The 26,149-nt window shown below is 39.3% G+C and overlaps 1 protein-coding gene across 4 annotated transcripts in view; it reads left to right on the top strand.

Moving 5' to 3' along the window:
- ryr3 (ryanodine receptor 3) overlaps positions 1–26,149 on the top strand; it is a 165,697-nt gene that overhangs the window by 76,875 nt on the left and 62,673 nt on the right. For all 4 annotated transcript variants that reach the window (XM_056445347.1, XM_056445346.1, XM_056445345.1 and 1 more), the window contains 8 exons: positions 7,470–8,289; positions 10,834–11,034; positions 13,374–13,476; positions 15,142–15,276; positions 18,899–19,172; positions 20,221–20,335; positions 22,256–22,388; positions 25,266–25,369. In XM_056445347.1, coding sequence (XP_056301322.1) covers positions 7,470–8,289; positions 10,834–11,034; positions 13,374–13,476; positions 15,142–15,276; positions 18,899–19,172; positions 20,221–20,335; positions 22,256–22,388; positions 25,266–25,369 — 1,885 coding nt within the window. The remainder of the gene's footprint in view (positions 1–7,469; positions 8,290–10,833; positions 11,035–13,373; positions 13,477–15,141; positions 15,277–18,898; positions 19,173–20,220; positions 20,336–22,255; positions 22,389–25,265; positions 25,370–26,149) is intronic.

Raw genomic sequence — 26,149 nt, 5'->3', positions numbered from 1 at the left:
GCTGAAAATCTGCAGAAATTTGCTGTGCATGCAAATTCCATGTGATCCTACTCATAACTTAATTAAAAACATAAGTTTTGCTATGGTTATGCCTTCTGTCCACACTACCCCAGAGTTCTTGAATCCCAAAAAACTGAGCTTTTTGAAAATGCTGAAGTGGCTATTATCGTTTTAAAATGCTGCTGCTCTGTGTCAGTGTGGATGGGGGAAAACGAAGACATGACATGGCTGCAGACATTCACCTGTCTGATTGGGCCTTTTTCTCAATATTAAGTGCACAAAGTTCAGTCTTGCATCCTCTTCTTGTAAGTTCAGACTTTACAAGTTTAAAATGGAAAACAAACTGCCGAGGCCACGTCGGGTAAATCTTCAAAGGGAACAGTGTACTTTATAACATCACCCTGGCTATGCTGTTTCACGATCTTAACAATAAAATGAAATTATGATCTAAGGAACTGCTATCTTCATTTTGATATTAACAACCTAACAGACACCAAAAAATGCTAAGGTATCATACAGCTACATATTTATATGTGTTATGAAGCGGACAGGAGACAGAGGTAAGGAAACGTTAGGGTGTTTATTGAATGACAACAAGGAGCACATGAAGGATAGCCAGGAGGATCAGGAATGATGTTGGGGTCTTTTCCTCCGTGGCTGGGTAACAGGAATACACGAGGATGGACAGCACACACCAGATACAGCTGACAGAGGATGACACAGACTTGGAAGGACTGGAAGACAGGACGATTCGGGAGGACCAGGAAGACTAGGAGGAATACAAAGAGAACAGGTAAGTAAATCGTTTGTTTAGCTGAGGATGACTACGCTGAGTGGTCGCTCAGTTGTCCGCTTTCGTCGAGACGAGCCCGGACAATGAGCGACTGGAGTGCTGTGCTTTTATCTGGTGCTCGTGAATGTGATGCAGCTGTGTGCTCATTAGAAGTCAGGTGATGGTGATCTTCGTGAGTGGGGGTCGTGAGAGCCTGACCAATCCATGACAGTACCCCCCTCCCCAGGGCCCGCTCCTGAGGGCCGACACCTCCGACGCCGTGGTGGTCTCCCTCTGCCTCTAGGCGCTGGGAACTCAGGGTGGCTCTCATGAAACTCCACCATGAGACTAGGATCGAGAATATCAGCTCTGGGAACCCATGTCCTTTCTTCGGGGCCGTACCCTTCCCAGTCCACCAGGTACTCCAACTGGCCACCACGACGTCGGGAACGCAAGATCTCCTTCACTGCGTAGACGGCTCCTTCTTCTAGGAGCAGTGGAGGAGGGGGTTCCTCTTCGTGGTCAGGCTCTGTGGAGGGAAGAACAGGATCGTGATAGGGTTTCAGGAGTGATACGTGGAATGTAGGGTGAATACGGTAGTGAGAGGGTAATTGTAGTTTGTAGGTGACGGGGTTAACCTGTTCCACGATGGTGAAGGGACCAACAAATCGGGGACTTAACTTGCGAGAGGGCAGTCGCATGCGTATGTCCCGGGTGGATAGCCACACCTTTTGTCCGGGTGTGTATCTGGGTTCTTCAGACCTTCTTCTATCGGCGGTTACCTTGCTTCGACGGACTGCCCTCTGCAGATGTTGATGAGCCTCGTCCCAGACTCTCTCGCTCTCCCGGAACCAGTGATCCACTGCGGGGACATCAGATGGTTCGCCATCCCAGGGAAAGAGCGGTGGTTGGAAGCCCAGGACGCACTGGAATGGCGTGAGTCCGGTGGAGGGTTGCCGCAGTGAATTTTGGGCATATTCTGCCCAGCCCAAATACTGGCTCCAGGAGCTCTGGTGACCACTGCAGAAGGTCCTCAGGAACCGTCCCACCTCCTGAATCTTCCTCTCTGTCTGCCCGTTGGTTTGGGGATGATATCCAGAAGAGAGGCTGACGGCCACACCTAGGAGCTTGAAGAAGGCTTTCCATAGACGTGAGATGAACTGTGGACCTCTGTCCGACACAATATCTTCTGGAATACCAAATGACCTGAAGACTTGATTAAAGATATTGTCGGCTGTTTCAAAGGCTGTGGGAAGACCTTTCAGAGGGATTAGTTTGACAAACTTTGAGAATCTATCTACTATGACTAGAATACAGGTATTACCTTCTGACGAAGGGAGATCAGTGATAAAGTCCACTCCTAGGTGTGACCAGGGACGGTTCGGAATCGGCAAGGGATGGAGCTTTCCAGCGGGTAGATGACGTGGGCTCTTGGATTGGGCACAGTCCTTACAGCCCTGAACATATTGCCTCACATCCCTTGCCATGTTTGGCCACCAGAATCGTTGGGATACTAGCGAGAGAGTATTGTTGATCCCTGGATGTCCAGTGCCTAGCGAGGTATGTAAGGAGTGGATCAGATCTACCCGGTGTTCAGGTGGTATGAACTGCCGATGAGGAGGGCATCCCGGCGGAGCAGGGGCTTCCGGAGTGGCAACGACTGGAGGAGCGTTCCAGGTGATCGGACAAATGGAGATGTGTTCGGGAAGAATCTTCGTTGGGAGTTCTTCATGATCGTGATGCTCGTGTAAACGAGAGAGAGCGTCTGCTCTTAGATTCTTGGGTCCTGGACGATAGGAAATGGAGAAATCAAAACGTGAGAAGAAAAGTGACCATCTGGCTTGACGTGGACATAGTCTCTTGGCCTCTTTGATATATTGGAGGTTTTTGTGATCTGTGATCACCTGGAACGGATGTTTGGCTCCCTCCAACCAGTGACGCCACTCCTCCAAGGCTAGCTTGATTGCTAGCAGCTCCCTGTCTCCTATGCTGTAATTCTGCTCCGCCGGGCTCAACTTCCGAGAGAAATAGGCACAGGGATGCAGTCGGGGCGGTGTATCATGATGTTGAGATAATACTGCCCCGACGCCGGTGGTGGATGCGTCCACTTCCACCACGAAAGGAAGATTTGGGTCAGGATGAGTCAGGAGTGGGGCCCTTGTGAACTCCTTCTTAAGAAGGCGGAAGGCTGCGGCTGCTTCTTTGGTCCACTCCAGTCCTTTGGGTTTACCCTTGAGGAGATTAGTGAGAGGTGATGTAATCCTGCTGTAGTCCTTGATAAACCGTCTATAAAAGTTAGCAAACCCAAGAAACCTCTGGAGCTCCTTAATGGAAGTGGGTTCTGACCAGGATAGAACAGCCTCAATTTTCTTCCCATCCATACGTATACCGGTTTGATCAATGATGTATCCCAAGAAATGAATCGACTTCTGGTGGAATGAGCATTTCTCCGCTTTGAGGTAGAGGTGATGTTCTCTCAATGTGTGTAGGACCTCCGCAACGTGTTGGCGATGTTCGGCCTCACTCCGGGAGTAAATGAGGATGTCATCTATGTACACTATTACAAAGTGGTGAAGAAACTCCCGGAGGACTTCATGAATGAAGTTTTGGAATACGGAGGGGGCGTTGACCAGACCGTAAGGCATGACCTCATATTCATAGTGGCCAGTAGGGGTCACGAATGCTGTCTTCCATTGGTCCCCCTCACGTATTCTTATCAGATTATACGCGCTGCGGAGGTCCAATTTAGTGAAGACTTTAGCTTCTCGGAGCTGTTCCAAAGCGGCTGGTACCAGAGGAAGGGGATATCGGTATTTTACTGTACCGTTATTTAGGACCCTGTAGTCGATGCATGGACGCAGCCCTCCGTCCTTCTTGGCCACAAAGAAGAAGCTTGAGGCGGCTGGTGATTTTGAGTGACGTATGTACCCCTGACTCAGAGCCTCCCTTATGTAATCTTCCATTGCCTGATTCTCTGGAAGCGAGAGCGGGTAGATCCTACCTCTTGGCAACTGGGCATCTGGAACTAGGTCGATCGCGCAGTCCCATGGCCGATGCGGCGGTAGCTGGGAAGCTCTCTTGGGGCAGAAGACATCATGAAAGGAGCTGTACTCCTTAGGAATGTGGATAGACTGCTTCTCAGGAGGGCTCTCGACCGATGTTGCAAACAAAGAAATGGGGTTCCGACCTTGAAGAGGGAGATTTGGAAAACAGGTAGGTGTACATCCAGATCCCCATTTCTTTATCTCTCCTGTGCCCCAAGAGATGATGGGATCGTGCTTCACCAGCCACGGGCGCCCTAGAATGATGTCCATATTTGCACCCTCCAGAACCAGAAATTGAATCCTCTCTTGATGTAACAGCCCCACTTGAAGAAGGATGTCTTCGCATTGTCGATGGATACGGGTCGAAGATCGAGTGCACTGGGTTATCGGTTGTATCTGGTATATATGCGAGGACGCCTCAGTACGGAGGTGGAGTTGACGACAGAGGGATTGGGAGATGAAGTTCCCTGCTGACCCGGAGTCGATGAGGGCTGTGACAAGGAGAGAAATAGAGGCAGTAGTTATTTGTACGGTGGTAGTAAGTGGTTTACATTGTTCAATATTCGTACTGAATACACTCACTGAAGTCCGAATGGGACGAAGGGGACACTCCATACGGGTGTGTCCACTGACACCGCAGTATAGACACAGACCCCGGGTCAGCCTCCTCTGTCGTTCCGCTGATGTCAGTCTTCCAGACTCTATTATCATGGGTTCTGGTTCTGGAGAGGCTGTTGACTCAGGCGATTGGAGGAGTGCAGACGAGGGGGTGATGGTGTCCTGTTGATAGGAACGGAGACGATCGGAACATCGGAGAGAATGTTGGATGAATCTCTCCAGACCCATTGTATCATCTAATGTGGCCAGCTGGATTCGGAGAGTGGGTTCCAAGCCGAGCCGGTACGTGGTCAACAACGATCTCTCATTCCATCCACTTGCAGCTGCTAGAGTGCGAAACCGGAGAGCATATTCCTGTGTAGATAGAGTACCTTGCTTTAGATGATACAGCTGCTCTCCAGCGGCTACTTCCCCATCAGAACGTCCAAACACCTCTTTGAAATACTCCGTGAAGGTAGTGATGGAATTCATGACCGGCCCGGCTTGGTTCCAGATCGTCTCAGCCCATTTAAGTGCAGGTCCAGAGAGTAGTGATACGATGTAGGCGATCTTTGACTTATCTGTGGGATATAGAGAAGGTTGCATTTCGAATATGAGGGAACATTGTAACAGAAAACCATTGCACTCCCCCGCTCCGCCTGAGTAGGGCGCTGGTCGGGCCATGGGACTGGAAGGAAGGGCCGAAGAAGAAACTGTGGAGGCGGAAGTGCTCGGTGCTGGTGGTGCGTTGGAAAGTGGAGCTGGTGGCTGTAGAATCCGCTTCAACTGGTCCACCAGCTCTTGAAAGTGATCGAGGGTGCTCATGTTGTCGTCGTTATGGGTCCGGGCTTCTGTTATGAAGCGGACAGGAGACAGAGGTAAGGAAACGTTAGGGTGTTTATTGAATGACAACAAGGAGCACATGAAGGATAGCCAGGAGGATCAGGAATGATGTTGGGGTCTTTTCCTCCGTGGCTGGGTAACAGGAATACACGAGGATGGACAGCACACACCAGATACAGCTGACAGAGGATGACACAGACTTGGAAGGACTGGAAGACAGGACGATTCGGGAGGACCAGGAAGACTAGGAGGAATACAAAGAGAACAGGTAAGTAAATCGTTTGTTTAGCTGAGGATGACTACGCTGAGTGGTCGCTCAGTTGTCCGCTTTCGTCGAGACGAGCCCGGACAATGAGCGACTGGAGTGCTGTGCTTTTATCTGGTGCTCGTGAATGTGATGCAGCTGTGTGCTCATTAGAAGTCAGGTGATGGTGATCTTCGTGAGTGGGGGTCGTGAGAGCCTGACCAATCCATGACAATATGACTGTCATCTTTACTGTATGCATATTTATAACAAAATGGAGCCTATAACATAACTGTCTTCTTTCATTTTAATTGAAAAATATTAAACATACCCTGTCTCTTTTGCTGAATATCAATTTTAATAATCAATAATAGCAATCAATAATACAATAAATTTATACCATATAGGAAATAAAGGTAAGCAATCTGTCAAATGTGCAGAATCAGTGTGCGTGGTTACGTTAATTATTATGCCTGGAGCTCAGATGTCTACATACGTTGCAGCGCATGCCAGAGTGTGTGTGTGGTCACGTGATGAGAGGTTTCAGCGGTGTAGTGTAGACGGAGGTCTTTTCAGAAGCGCTAGGTGAAATGCCAGTGTGGATATGGATCGTTTTCGTTCTACAAAACGTATTAGTGTAAACTGGGCCTCAAACATTTTGAACTATTAAAAAAAATAGAGACACAAATTGAAAACTAAAATGACATTACAGAATGGCTGAAGGAGAGATTTTGTAAGCATCATACATAACAGATTATTAATGCCTAGAGTTTAAGTTTAGACAATTTGTTACTTTTTTATTTAGTGGGTAATTTGTATGAATTTGTAAAATCTCATTTGTACATTTTAGTAGGATTTGCTCATCTTCCAGTGACGGTTCAGTTTAGGCCACCATTTAAAAATCATATGAATTAGGGTGCCTTTACACCTAGACTTTTGTTTCAGAACCTGGTGCGTTTTCTGTCGCGGTTCGTTTGTCACATGAATCCAGCAATTGCGCTCGGATCTGCGGCAAAACAATCGGTCCGAGATCGCCTGAATGAGGTGGTCTCGGGTTGATTGAAACTAATTCTGGAGCTGATCGATTGTAGTGAGAAAGCAAAACGATCCGAGCCCGGCTATATCACAGTGTATTATGGATATGTCATAGGCATATATACGGCTATATGAAGAAAGAATTATGAGTTGGTTGGGATTTTCGCTTATAATGTTTTATTGCTCATTGCCATAAATTAAAATAAGGCCGCATGACAGCTGAACGGGACTCAGCAAAATAAACCGTCAAACTCTGACCAATGTGAGGAGAGTCTGTTTGCTGTTTTGGTCTGTTAAGAAACTTTGCCGTGTGAAAGCAAACCGCACCAAGAACAAAGAGCAACATTGTAGCAATTTTAATCCCTGTTCCAGAACAAAATAGGTGTGAAAGCAGCCTTAGTCACTAAACTGGCACAACATAAAATAGTTACGTTTCTTCATGAGATCGGGCTGCAACTGTTAGTTATTTGTGACGACTGCAGCATGGGTAATAATCCCAAGACATGTTCCCCTCACATGGGACAATAAAGCTTACCTTACCTTGAGCTTTCTCAATCCTGTTCCTGGAGACACACCAACAGTACATATTTTGGATGTCTCCCTTATTGTGACCCATTAACTTCAGGTTTTGGATTCTCTTCTTTTGTTCTGATGAATTGATATGATATGAATAGATATGTTTGATTAGGGAGAGGTTGAAATTATGTATTGTTGGGTTGCCTTCAGTAACAGGGTTGGGAAACAATGCCTTACTTCACCTTACTTTGTGTCTTATATTGTTCAATGGTCTCAACTAGAAGAACGTAGCAGAAGAATATAAGCATAATCTGTTTCGGGCAAAATCTTATGTAGCCTCAACACTGCCCTTAGGGCACTGGGATCAATGCTAAAGAATGGAAACCCAACCTGTAATTTTCTGTTTGCCCCACTCTAGGTGTATCGATATCATGGAGCTGTCAGAAAATGAAGATCTCCGGAAGTTCCACTATCATACTTTAAAGCTCTTCTGCTCTCTTTGTGCCCTGGGCAACACCCGCGTTGCTCACAGCCTGTGTAGCCATCTTGGCCAGTCGCAGTTCCTGTACATCATTGATAACCAGTATCTGACTGGACAGCTTCGTGAAGGATTTTATAACGTGCTCATCAGCATTCACTTGGACACGGCCAAAGAAGCCCGTCTCATGATGAACAACGAGTTTATAATCCCAGTGACGGATGAGACGAGGAGCATCCGCCTCTTCCCTGACGACTCCAAGCGTCACTCTCTTCCCGGGGTGGGCCTGAGCACCTCGCTCACCCCCCGCCTCAACTTCACCCCTCCATGTTTCATCACCACCAAACGTGAAACGCCACTCTACAGCCCTCAGATCCCTCTGGCGATCATGAAGGAGAAAGCCATCAGCATGCTGACGGAAGCCGTGCAGGGCGGAGGAGCCCATATTCGGGATCCGGTGGGCGGAAGTGTGGAGTATCAGTTCGTGCCCATTCTCAAGCTGATCGGGACCCTGCTTATCATGGGGGCGATGACCAGCGAGGAGGTGAAGATCATCCTGCTCCTCATTGAGCCCATTGTGTTTGGGGACAGTAAGGAGGTGGAGGAGCAGACAGCAGTGGTGGAGCAGGGAGCTGAGAAAGAGGAAGCCACCAGTAATGAAGAGAAGGCTGTTGAGGCCGGAGAGGAGGAGGGCAAAGAGGCCAAGCAGCTTCCCAAAGGGCTTCTGGAGACGAGTTTGCCGGAATCAGTCAAACGGCAGGTGATTGTCTTCTCTTATTCCTGCCCTTATGACCTGTCGTTCGCATGATGATTAAGATATAATTAAGATTTAATGTTATTGCACACTGAATCCGAAATTTTCGTCCATCATAAAAAAAATTGAACCAGGTTTGTTTTTTTCTGCTTTTCGCATCCGAAAAAGCACTTTGAGAGGTGTTGTGATAGTTCAGAGCCACCGTACAAGCGAAAAGCTAAATGCCGTAATTTAAGCTACAGATAACTTGATGACAAACACAAACAAAGTGCATCAAATAAAGACAGAATGTGGCGGACAACTGAGAACCCCAATATGCTGAATTCAGTGACTAGCGTACCTCTCCCCTGTTGCTGCTTGGTGTGTGTGTGTGTGTGTGTCCATACATTTGACGTACTGCCCATGGACATTATAATAGACAGCATGGTCCGCTTTCCCATTGCTTCGACACGTCAGCGCGGCCACCATCTTTTATTAAGTCTATACTGTAGGTACAGTCCCTGTTCAGGATTTGTTTTTGTTTGTAAATGTGTAAAGTAGCACAAATGTGAAGTATCACAATGTATGCAACCCATGAATCAAAATTCCACAGATTTCCTGAAATAAACTTTGCATTTCAGGATAATCATAGTGCAGCTCTTTTATAAGAACTCTCCTTCCTCTCTATGTAGGATATTATTGAATGAACACAATATGTAGCCTATTTCTCAATTTTTTTCTACTTTGGAGAAGAGAGAGGAGAACAAAGTATCACTTTTAAATGTTTTGTGTTTTTTCGTGATGGATTAATTAATACGCATCGGACTCAGTGTGAAAGGTTTGTTTACATGATGAATTTTTCGCATATGAATATGAAAAAAACACAAACGAAAATTTCGGACTTCATTGTGCAAAGACCTCAATACTCTAAAAAATGCCGGTTTGGGTAAAATATTACATTTTTAACCCAGCGGTTGTATTTGTTCAAATTTGAACTTATAAGTTAACTTGTTAGTTTTTTGAGTTGGCACTCAACAAAATTACTTTTGCTGTTAGCTCAAACTACTTATTTGAAATGAGCTGAAATAACGCAACTCTTGAGTTTTTTAGGGCAGTGGTTCCCCAAAAAAAGTGTTTTTTTTTGCCTGAGACCCCCTTTTCTCCCGAAAAAATTGTAAGGACCCCCTCCACATTTAATGATATTATTGCTCATATAAGTTTACAGTAGGTATGACAAAATAAGGTTGTTTTCAAACTAATGGCATGTTTATAGCTATATCTAGATATGTTTATGTACAAATAATAGCCTAATGTAAAATATAAAAGCAAAACATCAGTAGGCCATTTGGATTGGGTCCACCTTGCGGTATTGAGGATGAGTCATCTGCAAATGTCTATTAATTTGGATGGCCTCATGCATTCGTTAGCAAGAACTTTGGCGCAGGGACTCTGCTTTGAAAAAATGGAATAAAACCAAAGTTTAGGTAACTCTCTTGGTATTTCCTGCATTTCGTGTTTTCAGTGTTGCTAGTGCTGTTACCTGAAATGTTTTGCGCTTCCTCACCTGGGTCATTACTATTAGCTGCTGAAGGTGAATCAGTGAGACTCTGTCTTTTTTGTGGAGGATGAATTACAAACTTGTCCATTTTTTGGTCAGCAGGGGATAAAATAAACTAAGGCACAATGCTTGTTCTCCTAATTGTCCACTGCTAAAAAATTGTAAAAATTTGACGCGACCCCCTGACAGAGCTCGCTGAGGCCCCCTTGTGGGCCAGGACCCCCTTGTTTGGAACTGCTCTTTAAGGGGACAACTGAATTGTTTTATGTTCAATCCACTAAAATTTGTAAAAACTAATAACTCAACTAACTCAATTCCTTCATGTTGTCCTAACACAAATCAATTGCATGCATTTTTTACAGTGAACCCAATATTCTGAGTGTATGGTTTCTCTTGTGGTAAGATATTTATTGCTATTGGATTTTTGTGTGCTTGGTGAGAAATGATTTCAATAAAAAAAAAAATCTAATTTATTCAAGGTTTCTTAAAGGTTACAAAATTCCTTAAACCTCTTAAAAGTTTATGCACAAGTAAAAGCAAAAATAATAACTCAATAATAAAAAAAGTCAATTAAATATTCTCTAGAACAGGATTGTCGTTTATAACTAAAAATAAAGTCATTTTTGCCCAACTGGCATTAATAAATGTATAGAATTTTTATGGAAGTATATTTAAAAAAATTAAACATGAAAAAACCCATTACTAATCAATTTTAAACTAAAAAGAAAATGTGACATTTTAATAAACACTTTATAAACAACACAAAAATAACACTGCTATAAAAATGTTTTTTTTCAACAGGGTGGCATTTGTCTGTAAACATTATTATCAGGTTAAAGCTTTACATGATTAGATGTTTCATGTTTATTTAACCAAGGCCAGTAAGTATGAATGAATATTTGTAACTGTAAAAAAAAAGCAGTTGTCAAGTTTCCTCTTAAAAAGACTTGACAGATGTACAGTGCTATAGACATTCAAATTAATTCTTGTTTTTCTGTTTGTTTGTTGTACAGATGTGTGAGCTGCTGCACTATTTCTGTGACTCTGAGCTAAAGCAGCGCATTGAGGCCATCGTGGCCTTCTCAGATGATTTTGTGTCCAAGCTGCAGTTCAATCAGAAGTTCCGCTACAATGAGCTGATGCTGGCTCTTAACATGTCTGCTGCTGTCACTGCCAAGAAGACCAGAGAGTTTCGCTCTCCTCCACAAGAGCAGGTCAGCCGTTTGCATAGACCCACAACATGACCTTTAACACTATAATGACTGATCATGTCTATTTTCCTCAACATGTTTTACTCATAATGTGACTCCCTTCACATTGGAAGGTACTTTTTGTTTTATTACACGAAACTAATTGAAGAATTAGGATGTTGTTGGAAACTAAATTATTGTTTCAGTCACATTCTTGAAACATCTGAATTGTGCTGTCACATATTCCAAAGTGACATCCAGTATACAGTATAAAGTGAGAGAGATTTAAATTTCCCACACAGTGGTAGATTTTGTTTCGCTTTTATAAAATAATTAATTTATAGAAATTATAAGAAAATTATATGTGTTTATTTAGCTCGGAAATCTTTCTCATGGCGAGTTGCTGTCGGCTATGGTTGTGGACAAACGCAGGAGTGCACAGTGTAAACCAATGCAAATCACAGCTGAAAATTCTGATTGTGTTATAGTAATATCTTTTGAAAAACATCTCACAAATAAAATAAAATGGACTAAAATATATTATATACAGTTGAAGTCAGAATTATTAGCCCCCCTTTGATTTTTTTTCTTTTTAAAATATTTCCCAAATAATGTTTAACAGAGCAAGGAAATTTTCACAGTATGTCTGATTATATTTTTTCTTCTGGAGAAAGTTTTATTTGTTTTATTTCGGCTAGAATAAAAGCAGTTTTTAATTTTTTATTAACCATTTTAAGGTCAAAATTATTAGCCAAGCAAATTTTTTTTATTTCAATTACAAGCATTTTTTTCTCAAAATCAAAAAAGAGATCAAAATATGAATATTGAGTGACTGATGCAATCTTTATGTGATGAGCTTTTTTGGTCACACAGTAGATTTCATTTAAATCATTAATTTTCAAGAGCTGATGCAACAGCACAATTAACACCTTGGCATCAGAAAAGATATTTAGCTTTTATTTAAATATGTGCAGCATTAGACAGGCCCATAGCCAGCCTGATGAATGGGGTGGTTCTTTGCAGTGGACCTTTTTGCAGTTATATGCCTCAGTTTCTATTTAACTATGAGATTTACTGCATTTTAGTTATATTAAGCAGTACTTTTCTTTTTTTTTTTTTTTGCTGGATTAGATGTCATCATAACCACACTTTTTGATGTACTAAAATATTTCCTAAAAAATTGCAATAAAGAAAAATTAAAACAACACTAATTTTATAATACAAATTTATTACATCATATATCATTAGGAAAAAATAGGAATCAGAGTTAAAGTTTTAAAGTAAAAAACTGTAGCCTACTGGCATTTATTAGACAAAAAACAAACTGGCCACATTCAACTGTCCTCAGTCACAATTTTGCCATTTCAATAAAAAAATAATAATTAAAACATAATGATAATAATAATAATGACAATAAAAACAATAAAAAATAAAACAGTAATAATGAATTCTTCAGAATTTTTCTAGCTTCTTTGGTAAAAAAGTACATTAAAACATTCCTGGATATCAACAATAGCCAAAATATATTCAAATTAATTTAATATGGTCCGCTCCTGGTGCTTCACACCTTTTTATTGCTCATTTTTATTTCAGGAATGAGGTCCAAGATTTAGAATGAAAGTTACCTGTATAATGTTTTCTCTGTTTAAAAACGATACAGTAGTGAAAGAAGACTTCTCTTACATCAGATTATAGTCCCACCGAAGCAACAGCCGACAGAGGATTCCATTTGGTCTTAAAGTCTTTTTCGATCGATTATTTTCATTATTTATGATGGCATAGCAGTCAGAATAGGACAAATGAGCTCATGGATGGGACAAATTCTGGACATTTGTCTGTGAGGGGTGGGTCTTCCGAACCACCCGAACCCTCCCTGGCTACAGGTCTGTTAGAGTACTATAAAATTCCACTTCCACAGTCTTTGACTTATAGTCTTTTGATTTGTATTTAGCACAGCTTTAAAGCAGATTTTTCTGGAATTATTCATGTTTGCTTCGTTTTAATTGAACTTTTGTTTCAGTCCCTGAGACAATGCATCTTCTTCACCCACTCTATTATTCTCAGAGCCGCTGATTAGGACTGTTTGGCAGAATCGCTCACCCTGCTTTAAATGCACACCACATCTACTAACTGAGAAAAAGCCCTTGTGTGTCAGTCTGTATGAGGCCATTATAAGCTCATGTTGTCTCTGTCACCATGGCAACAGAAATGTTTCTTGCAGATACAGATGATTACTTTTACAATCTTACATAACTTTTGTGAAAGGTGGGGCTTGGGAAATGAATATTTCTATTATCGGATTACTTTGTAGTTGTGATAAAATGATGCTTTAATCTGAAGCGACATTTGATTTGTCATTGCAGATAAACATGCTGTTGAATTTCAGTGCTGGTGATGATTGCACATGCCCCGAGGAGCTGCAGGAGGAACTTCAGACCTTCCATAATGACCTTCGACTACACTGTGGTACACAATCATTATTTGTTTATTCCATTCTCCACCTCTATGTTCTTCCAACATTTCTCTCTACATAAAAATACTACTAAAAGTTCAAATTAAATTTAAAATGCCACCTTGTGAATTTGGATCATTTTGTATTTCTACTTATTTCACAGATGTTGCTGCAACTTATGAATATTTATATATTTTTAGATTTATTCAGTAGTTTCTTTGGTTAATCATATAATTATTCAAATACAATTACTTATTGAAATGTTTTAAATGTTTAAGATTTAAAATGTTTAGTAAAATTGTATATATTTTAATGCATTATTAACTAATTTTGAGACTACTGATAATTATTTTAATTGTCAATTCATCCTTCAATTATTTCATGTACTGTATATAAAAATGCTTTGCCTTTAATCTGTTATTAGAACTATTATTCCTCAGGATGCTTGATGTTGCTGCAACTAATAATTATTTTGATACTAGATTAATCTGTTGATTATTTCTTCAAATTATTGGTTCATCAGATAAAATCCGAAAATGATTAAATAAAACATAGTTTCTTTATGTCCTATTTTGCTATAACTAATATATATTTTTATAGTATTTTTTAATTTATATTTTATTTGGTAATGCTTTACTTAAATTTTCATTAGTAAATATTAGTAAAAGAACTTTATTTGCCAAAATCTATTACAGGATTTATTGTGTTATATTTGTTAACGTTTGTTAATAAAATAAAGTTGTTTGCTGTCAGTTCTTGTTAACTTACAGTGCATTACCTAATGTTAAGAAACACAATTTTGGATTTTAATAATGCAATAATAGGTGTTGAAGTATTGTTCCTAGTTCATGTTTGTAAATGCGTTAAAACAGACCTATTATGCTAAAATCACTTTTATGAGTGGTTTAAACATAGTTGTGTGGCAACACTCTGTGAATATAACCAGCATCGAATCGTAAAAATGTATTTGTTTTATTTTTTTAATCACAGTTTATAAAATCACTCTGCGGAAACACTTTTATTGACATTCTGTCATCAGAGAGGGAAAGCTCCGGCTATTAGTGATGATCTATGTGTCATAAGCATTGGAATTTAGTTGTGTTTTTGAATTTGCCACTGTGCCGACACATAGGCATTTGTAGCTCCACCCTCTTTTGAAAAGAACACAATCTCAATTTAATGTAAAGCGACAGTCTACACAATGGCTCAATTAAGACCAAAACCTAGAAGCGGCTATTTTAAAGAGTTATAAAACATTATTTGTGGGGTATTTTGAGCTAAAACTTCAAATACATATTCTAGGGACATCTGAGGCTTATTTTACATCTTGTAAAAAGGGGCATAATAGGTTCCCTTATAGGTCCCCTTTAACTAACAATAACTAACAGAATTTTATTATAAAGAGTGTCCGATTAATCTTTTGATTTACTTGATAAAACTGTGAAATGTCAAGTACATTTAAATGTTACTTCAAAATTTGTTGTCTTTTTAATTCTACTTTTTGAAATCTAACTCAATAGCACATCTGCAGTCTTTTATTTAAACAACTGAGGAAAATCACATTTTAAACGCACTGATTATTGAATTAAAAGTGCGCACAAACCTAATGTTGAAAAATATCAGTTGGAGCAGAAGTAATGAGATGCAGATAAAGTTGTCATGTTTGTGTCTATATGCAGGCATCCCTATGGAGGAGGAGGAGGAGGAGCAGGACACTTCTCTGAAAGGACGTTTGATGGCCATCATATACAAGATTAAAGGTCGTCCTCAAAAAACTGAGGAAGAACCAACGAAACAAGAACAAGCTACTCCTAGTAAGGCACTCCTTTTCTTTAAACTGCATCTTTTTTTATAATTGACTCAAAGGGTGCTTTTTGTAAGATAAATTAAGATTTGTTTTGCTGTTTGTTTACACCAGAGTCTGCAAATATTAAAAAGGCAACATATTAAACAAAATAATGAAATTCAGCATTAGTAATTTAACTAATGCTGAATGTGTTAAATGTGTCATTGAAGTAGATTAAGAGAGAGAGATAGAGCGAGAAACTTTACTATGCTAATAATCACTTGAAATGGTGTTGACATCAAATGGTATATACTAGGGGTGCAACAGTTCAATGTACTCAGGTTTCAGTATGTATCACGGTTTTAGGGTCACGGTTTTGGTACGGTACGGTACGGTTTGTGCTATGAAAAAAATGCCTACAGAATAATTCAAAGAACAATAAACATATTTATTACTAAATATTTAGGTAATCAGAAGCATTCAAAGGCAGTTGTTGCAGTTGTTTTTATTAACAAAATACATATGAATAATGCATATTCTGAACCGTGAATCACAGGGCGCACCGAACCGTGGAAGAACAACGACACGATACATTTTTTTACCAAGAACCTTTGGATCCCTAGAATATACGGCGCTGCTTGAAAGTATGTGAACCTCTTGCAGAAACTGTAAAAATGCAAATAATCCTAATAAAATAAGAGAGATCGGTTTTTTTATTTAGTACCGTGCTGAGGTAAGAAATTTTATATAAAGGTTGACATGTAGTTCAAAAGACAAAAAAACCCCCTAAAATTATTAAAACAACCCCTTGCAAATGGTTGCTGGTATTCGTGTGTTTTTTTTTTGCTTTGTGATGGTTATTTATGAGTCCTTTTTATGCTCTGAATAGTTAAACTGCCTGCTGTTCTTCAGAAAAATTCTCCATCTTCCACAGAAGCCTTTCCAGCAGTGGCTGTATGATTTTACAAAAGGAAATGATGCTACAAAAGGAAACACATGGATCAAGAGCTGGGGGGAGGGGGTGAATATTTTGCAACAGGAAGATGATGTCCAAATTTTTCTAATTTTGTTTTGGACATTTAGTACTGCACTTTGGAAAAGAAGGTACTTGCATATTTCCTGAAAGACAAATTAAGTACAGTTTACCTTGATCATCTTCAAAAAGGGGGTGTCACGGTGGCACAGTGGGTAGAATGATCGCCTCACAGCAAGAAGGTCGCTGGTTCGAGCCCCGGCTGGATCAGTTGGCATTTCCGTGTGGAGTTTGCATGTTCTCCCCGTGTTCGCGTGGGTTTCCTCTAGGTGCTCCGTTTTCCCCCACAGTCCAAAGACATGCGGTATAGGTGAATGGAATAAGCTAAATTGGCCGAAGTGTATGAGTGTGAAATAGTGTATGGGTGTTTCCTAGCTGTAGCGACCCCTGATTAATAAAGGGACTAAGCCGAAAAGGAAATGAATGAATGAATGAATGAATGAATCTTCAAAAAGTTTTCACTGCTGCTCTTAACGCATCATGTTTCCTTCTGGAGCATCAGGGAGAGTTTGGACATTTTCTAATAGTTGTGTTTGGGTTATTGTTTTCTTTATGTCTTTGCACTATAAACACATTTTATATAAAAAATCTTACCCAGGACAGTACTAAATAAAAAAATCACATGCATTTTGTATGATATCTCTTTTTTTTTGGTTAAAATTATCCACATTTTTCACCAGTTCTGCAAGGGGTTCACAAACCTCAAGCATCACTCTACCTTTATAATTAGACTGTCAAAAAAAAAAAAAAAAAATTTTTTTTATTCATACGACACTTGTATTATTTTATAGTTTTGTGTCTAAATGATCAAAAAACTGGAATAGAAAAAAAAACTCATTTATTAGCCTCTAAAATGAAATGAAGTAAGTACTAGGCTGCAAATCAGCATTAAACGGGATTAAGTTGGCAGGAATATTAAATCATCTTCCCAGCAATGGGTGGACAGGTACATATTAAAATGGATGTAATTTGCAGATGTTGGATAAAAAGCGCCAGTGCTGCACTCTCTCTTGATGAGACGAGTATGTGATTAGAGCAGCTATTCTGAGAACAGCATACGGGGGCAAAATGTGAATAGAAAATATTAATAGATGTATCAACATGCACTAATGGACCTAACATATTAGGCATGACTGGAACAGAAGCCTGAAGTCTCGCTTACATGAAGTAACATTTTTATTTAGTATTAACGAAAGCTCCATATCAGTCCTCTCTGATTTATTAGTACAATATACCACAGTATACAAGTGTTTTATGCAAATAAGGGGAAAAGCAAACCAAAATGGTTTTCTTCCCATGGCTGTTGTGTTTAAAATTATGTATTGCAAATCTGGTTTGGCGGACATCAATTAAAAAATCTGACAAAAATAATTTAAAATGTTATGACTGTTGGGTAAGTTATTATTATGTTAATTACTCTATAAGTCATTTATTTTCTTGACTCAATACTACTTTAAAATCCATATAAACCTCAACGCAGAGTGCTTAAACATCAAGAATACAGCACTTGTAGCTGTATTTATAAACTTCTTACTGATGTCATTGACAGTTAATGTAGAGTTAATGCTTAACAAATGATGAATTAACTATTTTCTAATGCTTAAGTGATTCATAGTGTGCAATTATTATAAAGTTTACCCACTTATAAGCATGCACTATAAATAATTCATATCCATATTGAAACAGAGAGATACATTTGGCTTTGTGCTTCATTTATATTAACATTATTTAATCATTTTTCCTGTACTAAACAAAAATCACAATACTAAAAAAACACAATTACTCAAAAATATCTGTGGCCAAAGCTCTTTTAAGTTCTCTGCATTTTGTTACTTCAGATTATTTTCTCTTCGTATTTCCTACAGCACTGTAAAATAATTCTACAGTGGGTGACACTTTAAAATGACCATTACCGTCGCATCTTGTACTGCCGCCGCTCTATTATACAGTATGTTCATAATATTGTTGTGGACTTTTTTGAGATTTTGTGGTTATATATGATTGAATTGCCTCTTGTTACAGATATGAAACAGTTTGACAACAAGCAGGAAATGTCCATGGGTCAATGACATCAGCACATTTGAATGATCTATAGTTAAACAGTTGAGTTTGAACATTCTTAAATCCATTCAACTGATCTCTGGGTCTGGCGGGAGCACTTTAGCTTAGCTTAGCATAAATCATTGAATCAGATTAGACCATTAGCATCTCGCTCAAAAATGTAAAAATAATTTAGATAATTTTTCTATTTAAACTTGACTCTTCTGTTGTTACATCGTGTACTAAGACCAACAGAAAATAGAAGGTTGCTATTTTCTAGGTCGATATGTCGATACTATATTCTCATTCTGGCATAATTATGAAGGGACTTTGCTGCCATACCATGGCTGCAGTAGATGCAATGATCTTATGCAGCGCCTGAAAGTAGTCCCCTGCTAGGTAACTCTGTAACAGCACTGCATGAAATCATGGCAAAATGGTAATGGTAAAACTCAACTGTTTAAAGGTGAAAATTTCCAAAGAAAGTAGAGTGTTCCTTTAACAGAAGTTACACAAATAATTCATGCAAAGCATTGGCATACAAGGTGAATATTTAGCCTGTTTTTGTCTCTCCCAGCCAACTTGAAGGAGCTGATATCTCAGACTATGGTCAGCTGGGCTCAGGAGTACAAGATCCAAGATCCAGAGCTGGTGCGCAGCATGTTCAGCCTGTTGAGGAGGCAGTATGATGGCATCGGGGAGCTGCTCAGAGCCTTGAGGAAGAGCTACACCATCAGTGACAAGTCTGTAGGAGATGCCATCAACCTGCTGGCCTCACTGGGTCAAATCCGCTCCCTGCTCAGCGTCCGCATGGGAGAAGAGGAGGGCCAGCTCATGATCGATGGCTTGGGGTAAATCCTACAGGCTTTAAAGAGATGGTTCTCCCAAAAATGCACAATTTCCCACCATTTACTAATATGAACAGAAATGAAGATATTTTGAAGAATGTTGGAAACTGGTAGCCATTGACATGCATTGTCACAAAAAAACACTGTGAAAGTCTACCTGTTTCCTACATTCTACAGAATATTTTCTTTTATGTTCAAAAGAAGGTTAAGAATGGCTCGATAAAAGTGGAGGATGAGAAAATAATGCCAGAATTTCCATTCTATCTCTTTAAGAGGTTTATATTCTGGATGAACTTCTTTTTTTACATGTTGTGGTTTCCGGCTTTTCTCTTAATGAATATCAGAAGAGTTTACTTTATTGGAATATATTTTCCAAAAAAGCAGAGACGTCCATAAGTAGACCCATATCTAGTCTCTCTCCAGGACAATCTGATGTTCCTCAAATTTGCTATACCCTTTATCCTTGCTTCCTCCCACCTTTGTGTTTTCACAGCTAGTTCCCGGTTCAACAGGCCTCTCCCAGCTCCTACTCCTTTACCACCCCAATTTAAAGCCCCCTCTTCTTGTTGGCCCTTATAATGTACAGATTTAATGTGTTCATCACTGTTTTACCACATATAGTTGAAATTTGGCAATCATGATTAGTGTTTATGTGTTCAAACATCTAAACTGGACTCTTCTATTCCATAAAGTATGTGTCTTTTCAAACATACACGACAGTTTCAACATATGTTGTATACATTTCATGCTTTTCTGGCTGTATTTACACAGATGGTTCAGCATTGTATCCCCAAGTCCTCTCTCGTGCTCTTTTATGACCCTTTTGCCATCAACTTTGCCATCATTTCTCACTTAGAATGCATTTTTAGAATCACTAATGATTTAATAACACTGTGTAATGTAATTTGCGAATCTCTAAAAAAATATTTTAATTCTTTTTAAAAATGTTTATTAATCACTTGCTGTAAAATATTAAGTATTAGTTAGTCTCTATTTTTTGACAATCCTTTGGAAAATGTTTTTAAAGTGTTTCTCTTGTTTTTGTATGCAGGGACATTATGAACAACAAAGTGTTTTACCAGCATCCAAATCTGATGCGTGTGCTTGGCATGCATGAGACTGTAATGGAGGTCATGGTCAATGTGCTGGGAGGAGACAAAAATAAGGTACTTTTTTAGCCCTATTGACTCAAAGGGTACTTTTTCTCAACTAAATTGCTCCGACCACAGTTTATTCAGTGTTATTTGTTATATCCTAATTAGAGCTTTGATTAGCATTTTGGTTTTAATAATAAAAAATATATAATAAATAATTATTAAAAATATTATTCTACATTCTGGCCAATGATTATTTTTATCATTGATTTTTTCCTTTGATTAATCAGATGAAGATCCAAATATGACCATTATATATATATTTTTTTATTATTATTTTTTAGAGGTTTTCACCTTTATTGATAGGACAGGGGGGATTAGAGACAGGAAAGTGTGGGGAGCAGAGATAGGGGAAGGATTGGCAAAGGACCTCGAGCCGGGAATCGAACTCAGGTCACCACGAGCACCTCGGTGCTATGTGTCGATGCAGTAACCACTAGGCTAATGGCACGGACATGACCATTATATTTTTATACAATATATAGTATCCATTATATTTATATTATGTGCAAAAAGTGTTAAATATTTATATTCCATGACAAAAAACAACTGCCTGTTCACCATTCATTCATTCATTCATTTTCCTTCGGCTTAGTCTCTTTTTTTCATCAGGGGTCGCCACAGCGTTAGAAACCGCCAACTTATCATGCATATGTTTTACACAGCAGATGCCCTTCCAGCTGCAACCCAGTACTGGGATACCTTGTTCACAATATTAAAGTGAAATTTTAAATGACTAAATTAAAAATTATTTACAAAACACAGACTACCCCCTTTTGACAGTTCTTTAACAGGGTGGAACATGCTATATTTATGGATACTTGAGCTGGCAAATCCTTTTTAATGTCTGGTATAATGTTCCAGCTTGAATAATGAACTTAATTAACCATCGAATGATTCAAAAAAACAAGCTGTGAAATGCAAGGTATGAAAAAAACATGCATTCAATTTTGATTTACTTGGGATATGTATTTTTATTATTAGTTTATTAAGTTTGATTCTCTGTGTTTCAGTGTTTCAGAATTAGTTTGTACATTTCCCTGTAAAATTTCTCTCTGAAGTTAAAAGATAAAGCTAAAACATGTATATTTGGGGGAAAAAAGTAATAAATGTTAGGACTATGTTAGGACTAAATGTTAACACACAGTCGTCTAAACATAATCATTTTACATTTACGTCTCCCTTTAAGTTCCTTGATTGTTTAAATCATGACGGTGAGTTGCAATTCGCTACTTACAGTACCAAATTTCTTCTGTCTATTTTATGATATGATAAATAAGGCCATCAACTTTACATATCATTTTTTACGATCATAATAAGATCCCATGACTCAGCTGGAGACACATGCATCCAAGCCAAAACCTCGTCCAGACCTTCATAAACTAAACACGATATCTAGAGGAATAACACATGTGCGGGCACAGTACCTACAGTGCCCCATGTCTAACAGCTTAATACTTCCTTATACCCCAGGGGTGGCAATAGGGCGAAAGCTTACACAAGAAGAGGAGAAATGGGTCGCTTCTCATGCCAGTCCCTTTTGTGGTTTGTCAGGAGTCTGGAATGTGAATTAATACCTCTGACTATGCCACCAATGACGTTGCCACAGTGGCTCTCATTTCTGCTTGGCAGCTTGATTAAAGAGGCCTCACGCAAAGCGAGGCGCTTCTAGACATTTAGAGTGACTATATTCCCTGCTCACATGAAGCACAAAACATATTTGCTTGTATTCACACTCGAGTGTCTCAAATTCCCGTCTGGTTGAAGCGACCGTCTGGAGGGTTCTGTCGATATCTCAAGTATGTTACATTACACGCATTTAGCCAGCACGTGAGAACACACATGTAGAAAAGATGAAAGATTAATTTAAAGTGTGAGGGAAATGATCTCCGTCTGCGCAGAAGTGAAACGAATGCTGTTTTTAACCCTCAGGAGATTGCCTTCCCCAAAGTGGTGGCCAGCTGCTGTCGCTTCCTCTGCTACTTCTGTCGCATCAGCCGTCAGAACCAGAAGTCTATGTTTGACCACCTGAGCTACCTCCTGGAGAACAGCAGCGTGGGGCTCGGTAAACACACACACACGCACACAGGCACACACTTCTTCAGGTTTGCAGATCAGGGAGGGCTGAGTCACAATGTCTGTGTTGCCATGTCCACCTATTAAATTCCACAGTCAAATTAAATTATATAAAATTATATTGCAAATAAAATTCATTCATTCATTCATTCATTTTCCTTCGGCTTAGTCCCTTTATTCATCAGGGGTCGCCACAGCGGAATGAACCGCCAACTTATCCAGCATATGTTTTACACAGTGTATACCCTTCCAGCTGCAACCCAGTACTGGGAAGCATCCATATACAATCATTCACACACCTACACTTCGGACAATTTAGTTTATTAAATTCACCTATAGCGCATGTCTTTGCACTGTGGGGTAAACCGGAGGACCAGGAGGAAACCCGTGCCGACATGAGGAGAACATGCAAACTACACACAGAAATGCCAACTGACCCAGCAGGGACTCGAACCAGCAACCTTCTTGTTGTGAGGTGACAGTGCTAACCACTATGCAACCGTGTCGCCCTGCAAATAAATTATTTTTTTAAATTTTATATTTTAGATTTATACGATTATGTTAGTTTTAAAGAAAGTTGATAACAATGATATCACACAGTGCTTGAAAATAGTCCCCAGTTAACTATTATTGTCCCCAGGTAACTAGTTGATAACAGTGCTGTGTATCATTATGCCTCATTAAAACCTTGATTATTAATTCCTTGATTATTATCATTAATGCCTTGATTATTATGCCAGAATGAGAGTATTGTTTCTAGACATATTAGCCTAGAAAATAGCAACTTTTCATTTTCCGTTGGTCTTAGTACACAATGTAGCTACAGAAGAGTCATGATTTAAATAGATTATCAAAACTCTTTTTTTTTAGATGCTAATGGTCTAATCCAATTCAATGATTTATGCTAAGCTAAAAGTGCTCTCGCCAGACCTAGAGATCAGCTGAACGGATTAAAAAATGTTAAAACTCACCTGTTTACCTCAAGTGAAGTTGAAAAATTAGCCTATTTGGAAAAAAAGTGGAGTGTTCCTTTAAGATTATCAGTAAGCTAGTTTAATGTTATTTAATGTAATGTGTAATTATATAGCGCATTTATTGTGTATGTCCATGGTCACTCCACTTGAAAGATGCAACTGCAGCCACAGGATAAGGGCGCCGGTGCCCTCACCACACACCAGCTATAGGTGGAGTAGAGAGGCGGTAATAGAGCCAATTCGGTGGATGGGGATGATTGGGCTATGATGGGGAAGGGCCAATGGAGGGAATTTGGCCAGGACTCCGGGATAACACCCCTACTCTTTACGAGAAGTGCCATGGGATTTTTAATGACCACAGAGAGTCAGAACCTCAGTTTAACGTCTCATCCGAAAGACGGTGCTCACTAATAATATAGTGTCTCCTTCACTATACTGGGGCATCAGGACCCACACAGACCGCAGGTTGAGCTTACTAACACCACTTCCAACAGCAACCTGGTTTTCCCATGTGGTCTCCCATCTAGGTACTGACCAGGAACAGTGAGTAACCGGTCTTGGGCTGCAGGGTGATATGGCTGTGGCATCAATATTAATTAATGATTTTTTATGACATCATTGTGCATTTCTGCCTCTCATCACATCTTTTAAACAATCAAATTCACTCTAGCATCGTAAGTTTCTCAATCCTTACAAGATGTGCATGAAACCGGTCACTCACGGTACACTTACATGTAATCGAGCAGAAATATTGAGGGTTTACCTAAACACATGAATATAATAAGAAAATAATAACCGTTAGCAGACACCGCTTTCTACTTTTTCATTATTATTTGTAACAGTGCAGGAAGGAACCCCAAAAAACTAAAACCCAATGTGTGTATCTATACTCACCTGGAAACACTGGCATCTAACAGTGGCTTGGAAAAAAATCTTAATTGAATAGCATTGAAAATAGCTTTGGCTTTTTTTTTTATCACATTCTTTACTATTTTTGATCATCTTTGTTGTATTTTTTGGATCTTTTTCTATTTCCGGCTATAATTCCCCTTCAATTATAATTTTAAGTAACTGTAATGCAGTCCTGGAAACACCTGAGCTGTGCATTTCCCTAAAAATAATTGCACACTACATAATCTTCATCGACTAATTAAAATAAAGCATCGTATAGCACAAGCTGCAATAAATCATATAAAAGTGTCAATTTTCCTTGATCCATAAACACCTTTCTTTAAAGCAAAACTGTTTTTTATGTTGGTGCCGCGAGTCATTTATTCGTGGCTTGTTGTGCGAGATCAGGTTGATTGCTTTTTGAGCAGGATCTGGCAACATCGCACTGTGCACCGTTTTGACTGTGAATAATAGCTTGTGCAGCTGAGAGCACCTGACTCTGCAGGAGTCGTTTCCTATAACAGCACATTAATGAGCAGCTGAGAGCCCACTCGCCCCTTTATAGTCCATATCACCCCCAGATCAATGACACAACGGATCAGATCAGATGAAGATCGGGCCGCAGGCTGCAAACTAGGGAGTGGAACATTCACAGATGTGCAGTTTTATGCTGGCATATCTTCATGTTGTATTTATAGTGTTGTGTAGTTGCTGCAGTTTTAGTCATCACATTTATTTTCAGTATTGCAAGCTCACCGATCGACTAGCAGAACTAGTTTGTTATCAGATATGCTAAAAGAATAATGAAAGAATGCATTATCTGTACTTTGTAAACTGAAACTATGAGTGTTTGATTAACATATTATAACAGACAAAAGGAAAACGACCCTAGCCAAAAAACTAAATAAGTAAAGACTGCCATCTGCTGGTTGCTGCTTCCTCATTACAAATATGCTGTCCTTTTTGACCATAAGAAAAAAATCTTGATTTCCTTTCTCTAGCATGTCCAGAAATGAGAGGCTCTACACCATTAGATGTGGCTGCGTCTTCTGTGATGGACAACAACGGTTTGGCTCTGGCACTAGAGGAACCTGATCTTGAGAAGGTAACACTTACTATAGGACAAATGGTACAATGTTGTACCAAAGAAGGGACAAACCCTTGTTACTGGGGCAGTTCCTTTTTATGGAACAGAATTGTACCATTGCAATTTGTACCTTTAAGGACATGATTTGTACCATGGGAAACCAAAATGTACCTTGGGTTTTTAAAATCTGAATATACAATATTGTACCGTCATTAAAGTTACAAATCTGATCCATAAAGGTACCACCACAGTGACAAAACACTGTACCTTAACAGTGTCAAAAATGCTTACCAAACATTTATTTAAAATGCCTTAGATGGACATTTTACAATACCTTTAGTTTTATGTTTTACCAGTTGTTTTGGATTATAGAACTTAATGTTCATGAATTTCATTAAACATAAACTTTTAAATGATGATTCTTGTTTTAATATGGAAATTATTCATAAAATCACTTTCCAGTCATATTTATTTTCATAGATATTGTAATAAAGAAGTTGTTCAACACTTTTGTACTTTTTATATGTGAACAATTGTGTATATTAATTTCAGTTGTACCATAAAAGGTACGAAACAGTATCATAAGAGGTCTTTTCTGTACCATAAAAGGTACAATTTTTACGAAGGTACAAAACTGTTCCTTAAGGATTCCTTATTTGTACTTCCTTATATGTTCCTTATTTGTACCACCATGTACCTTTGTCTGAGAGTGTAGTTACAACCCTGGTTGTTGTGTGATACTGGCTATTATAATGCATTCTTAAAAATGACTCAGAGATTAATACAATATAGAAGAGT

This window comes from Danio aesculapii, chromosome 20 (assembly GCF_903798145.1).
Source record: "Danio aesculapii chromosome 20, fDanAes4.1, whole genome shotgun sequence".
In the NCBI taxonomy this organism is placed as follows: Eukaryota; Metazoa; Chordata; class Actinopteri; order Cypriniformes; family Danionidae; genus Danio; species Danio aesculapii.
This window is presented reverse-complemented; position numbering and strand designations above follow the sequence as displayed.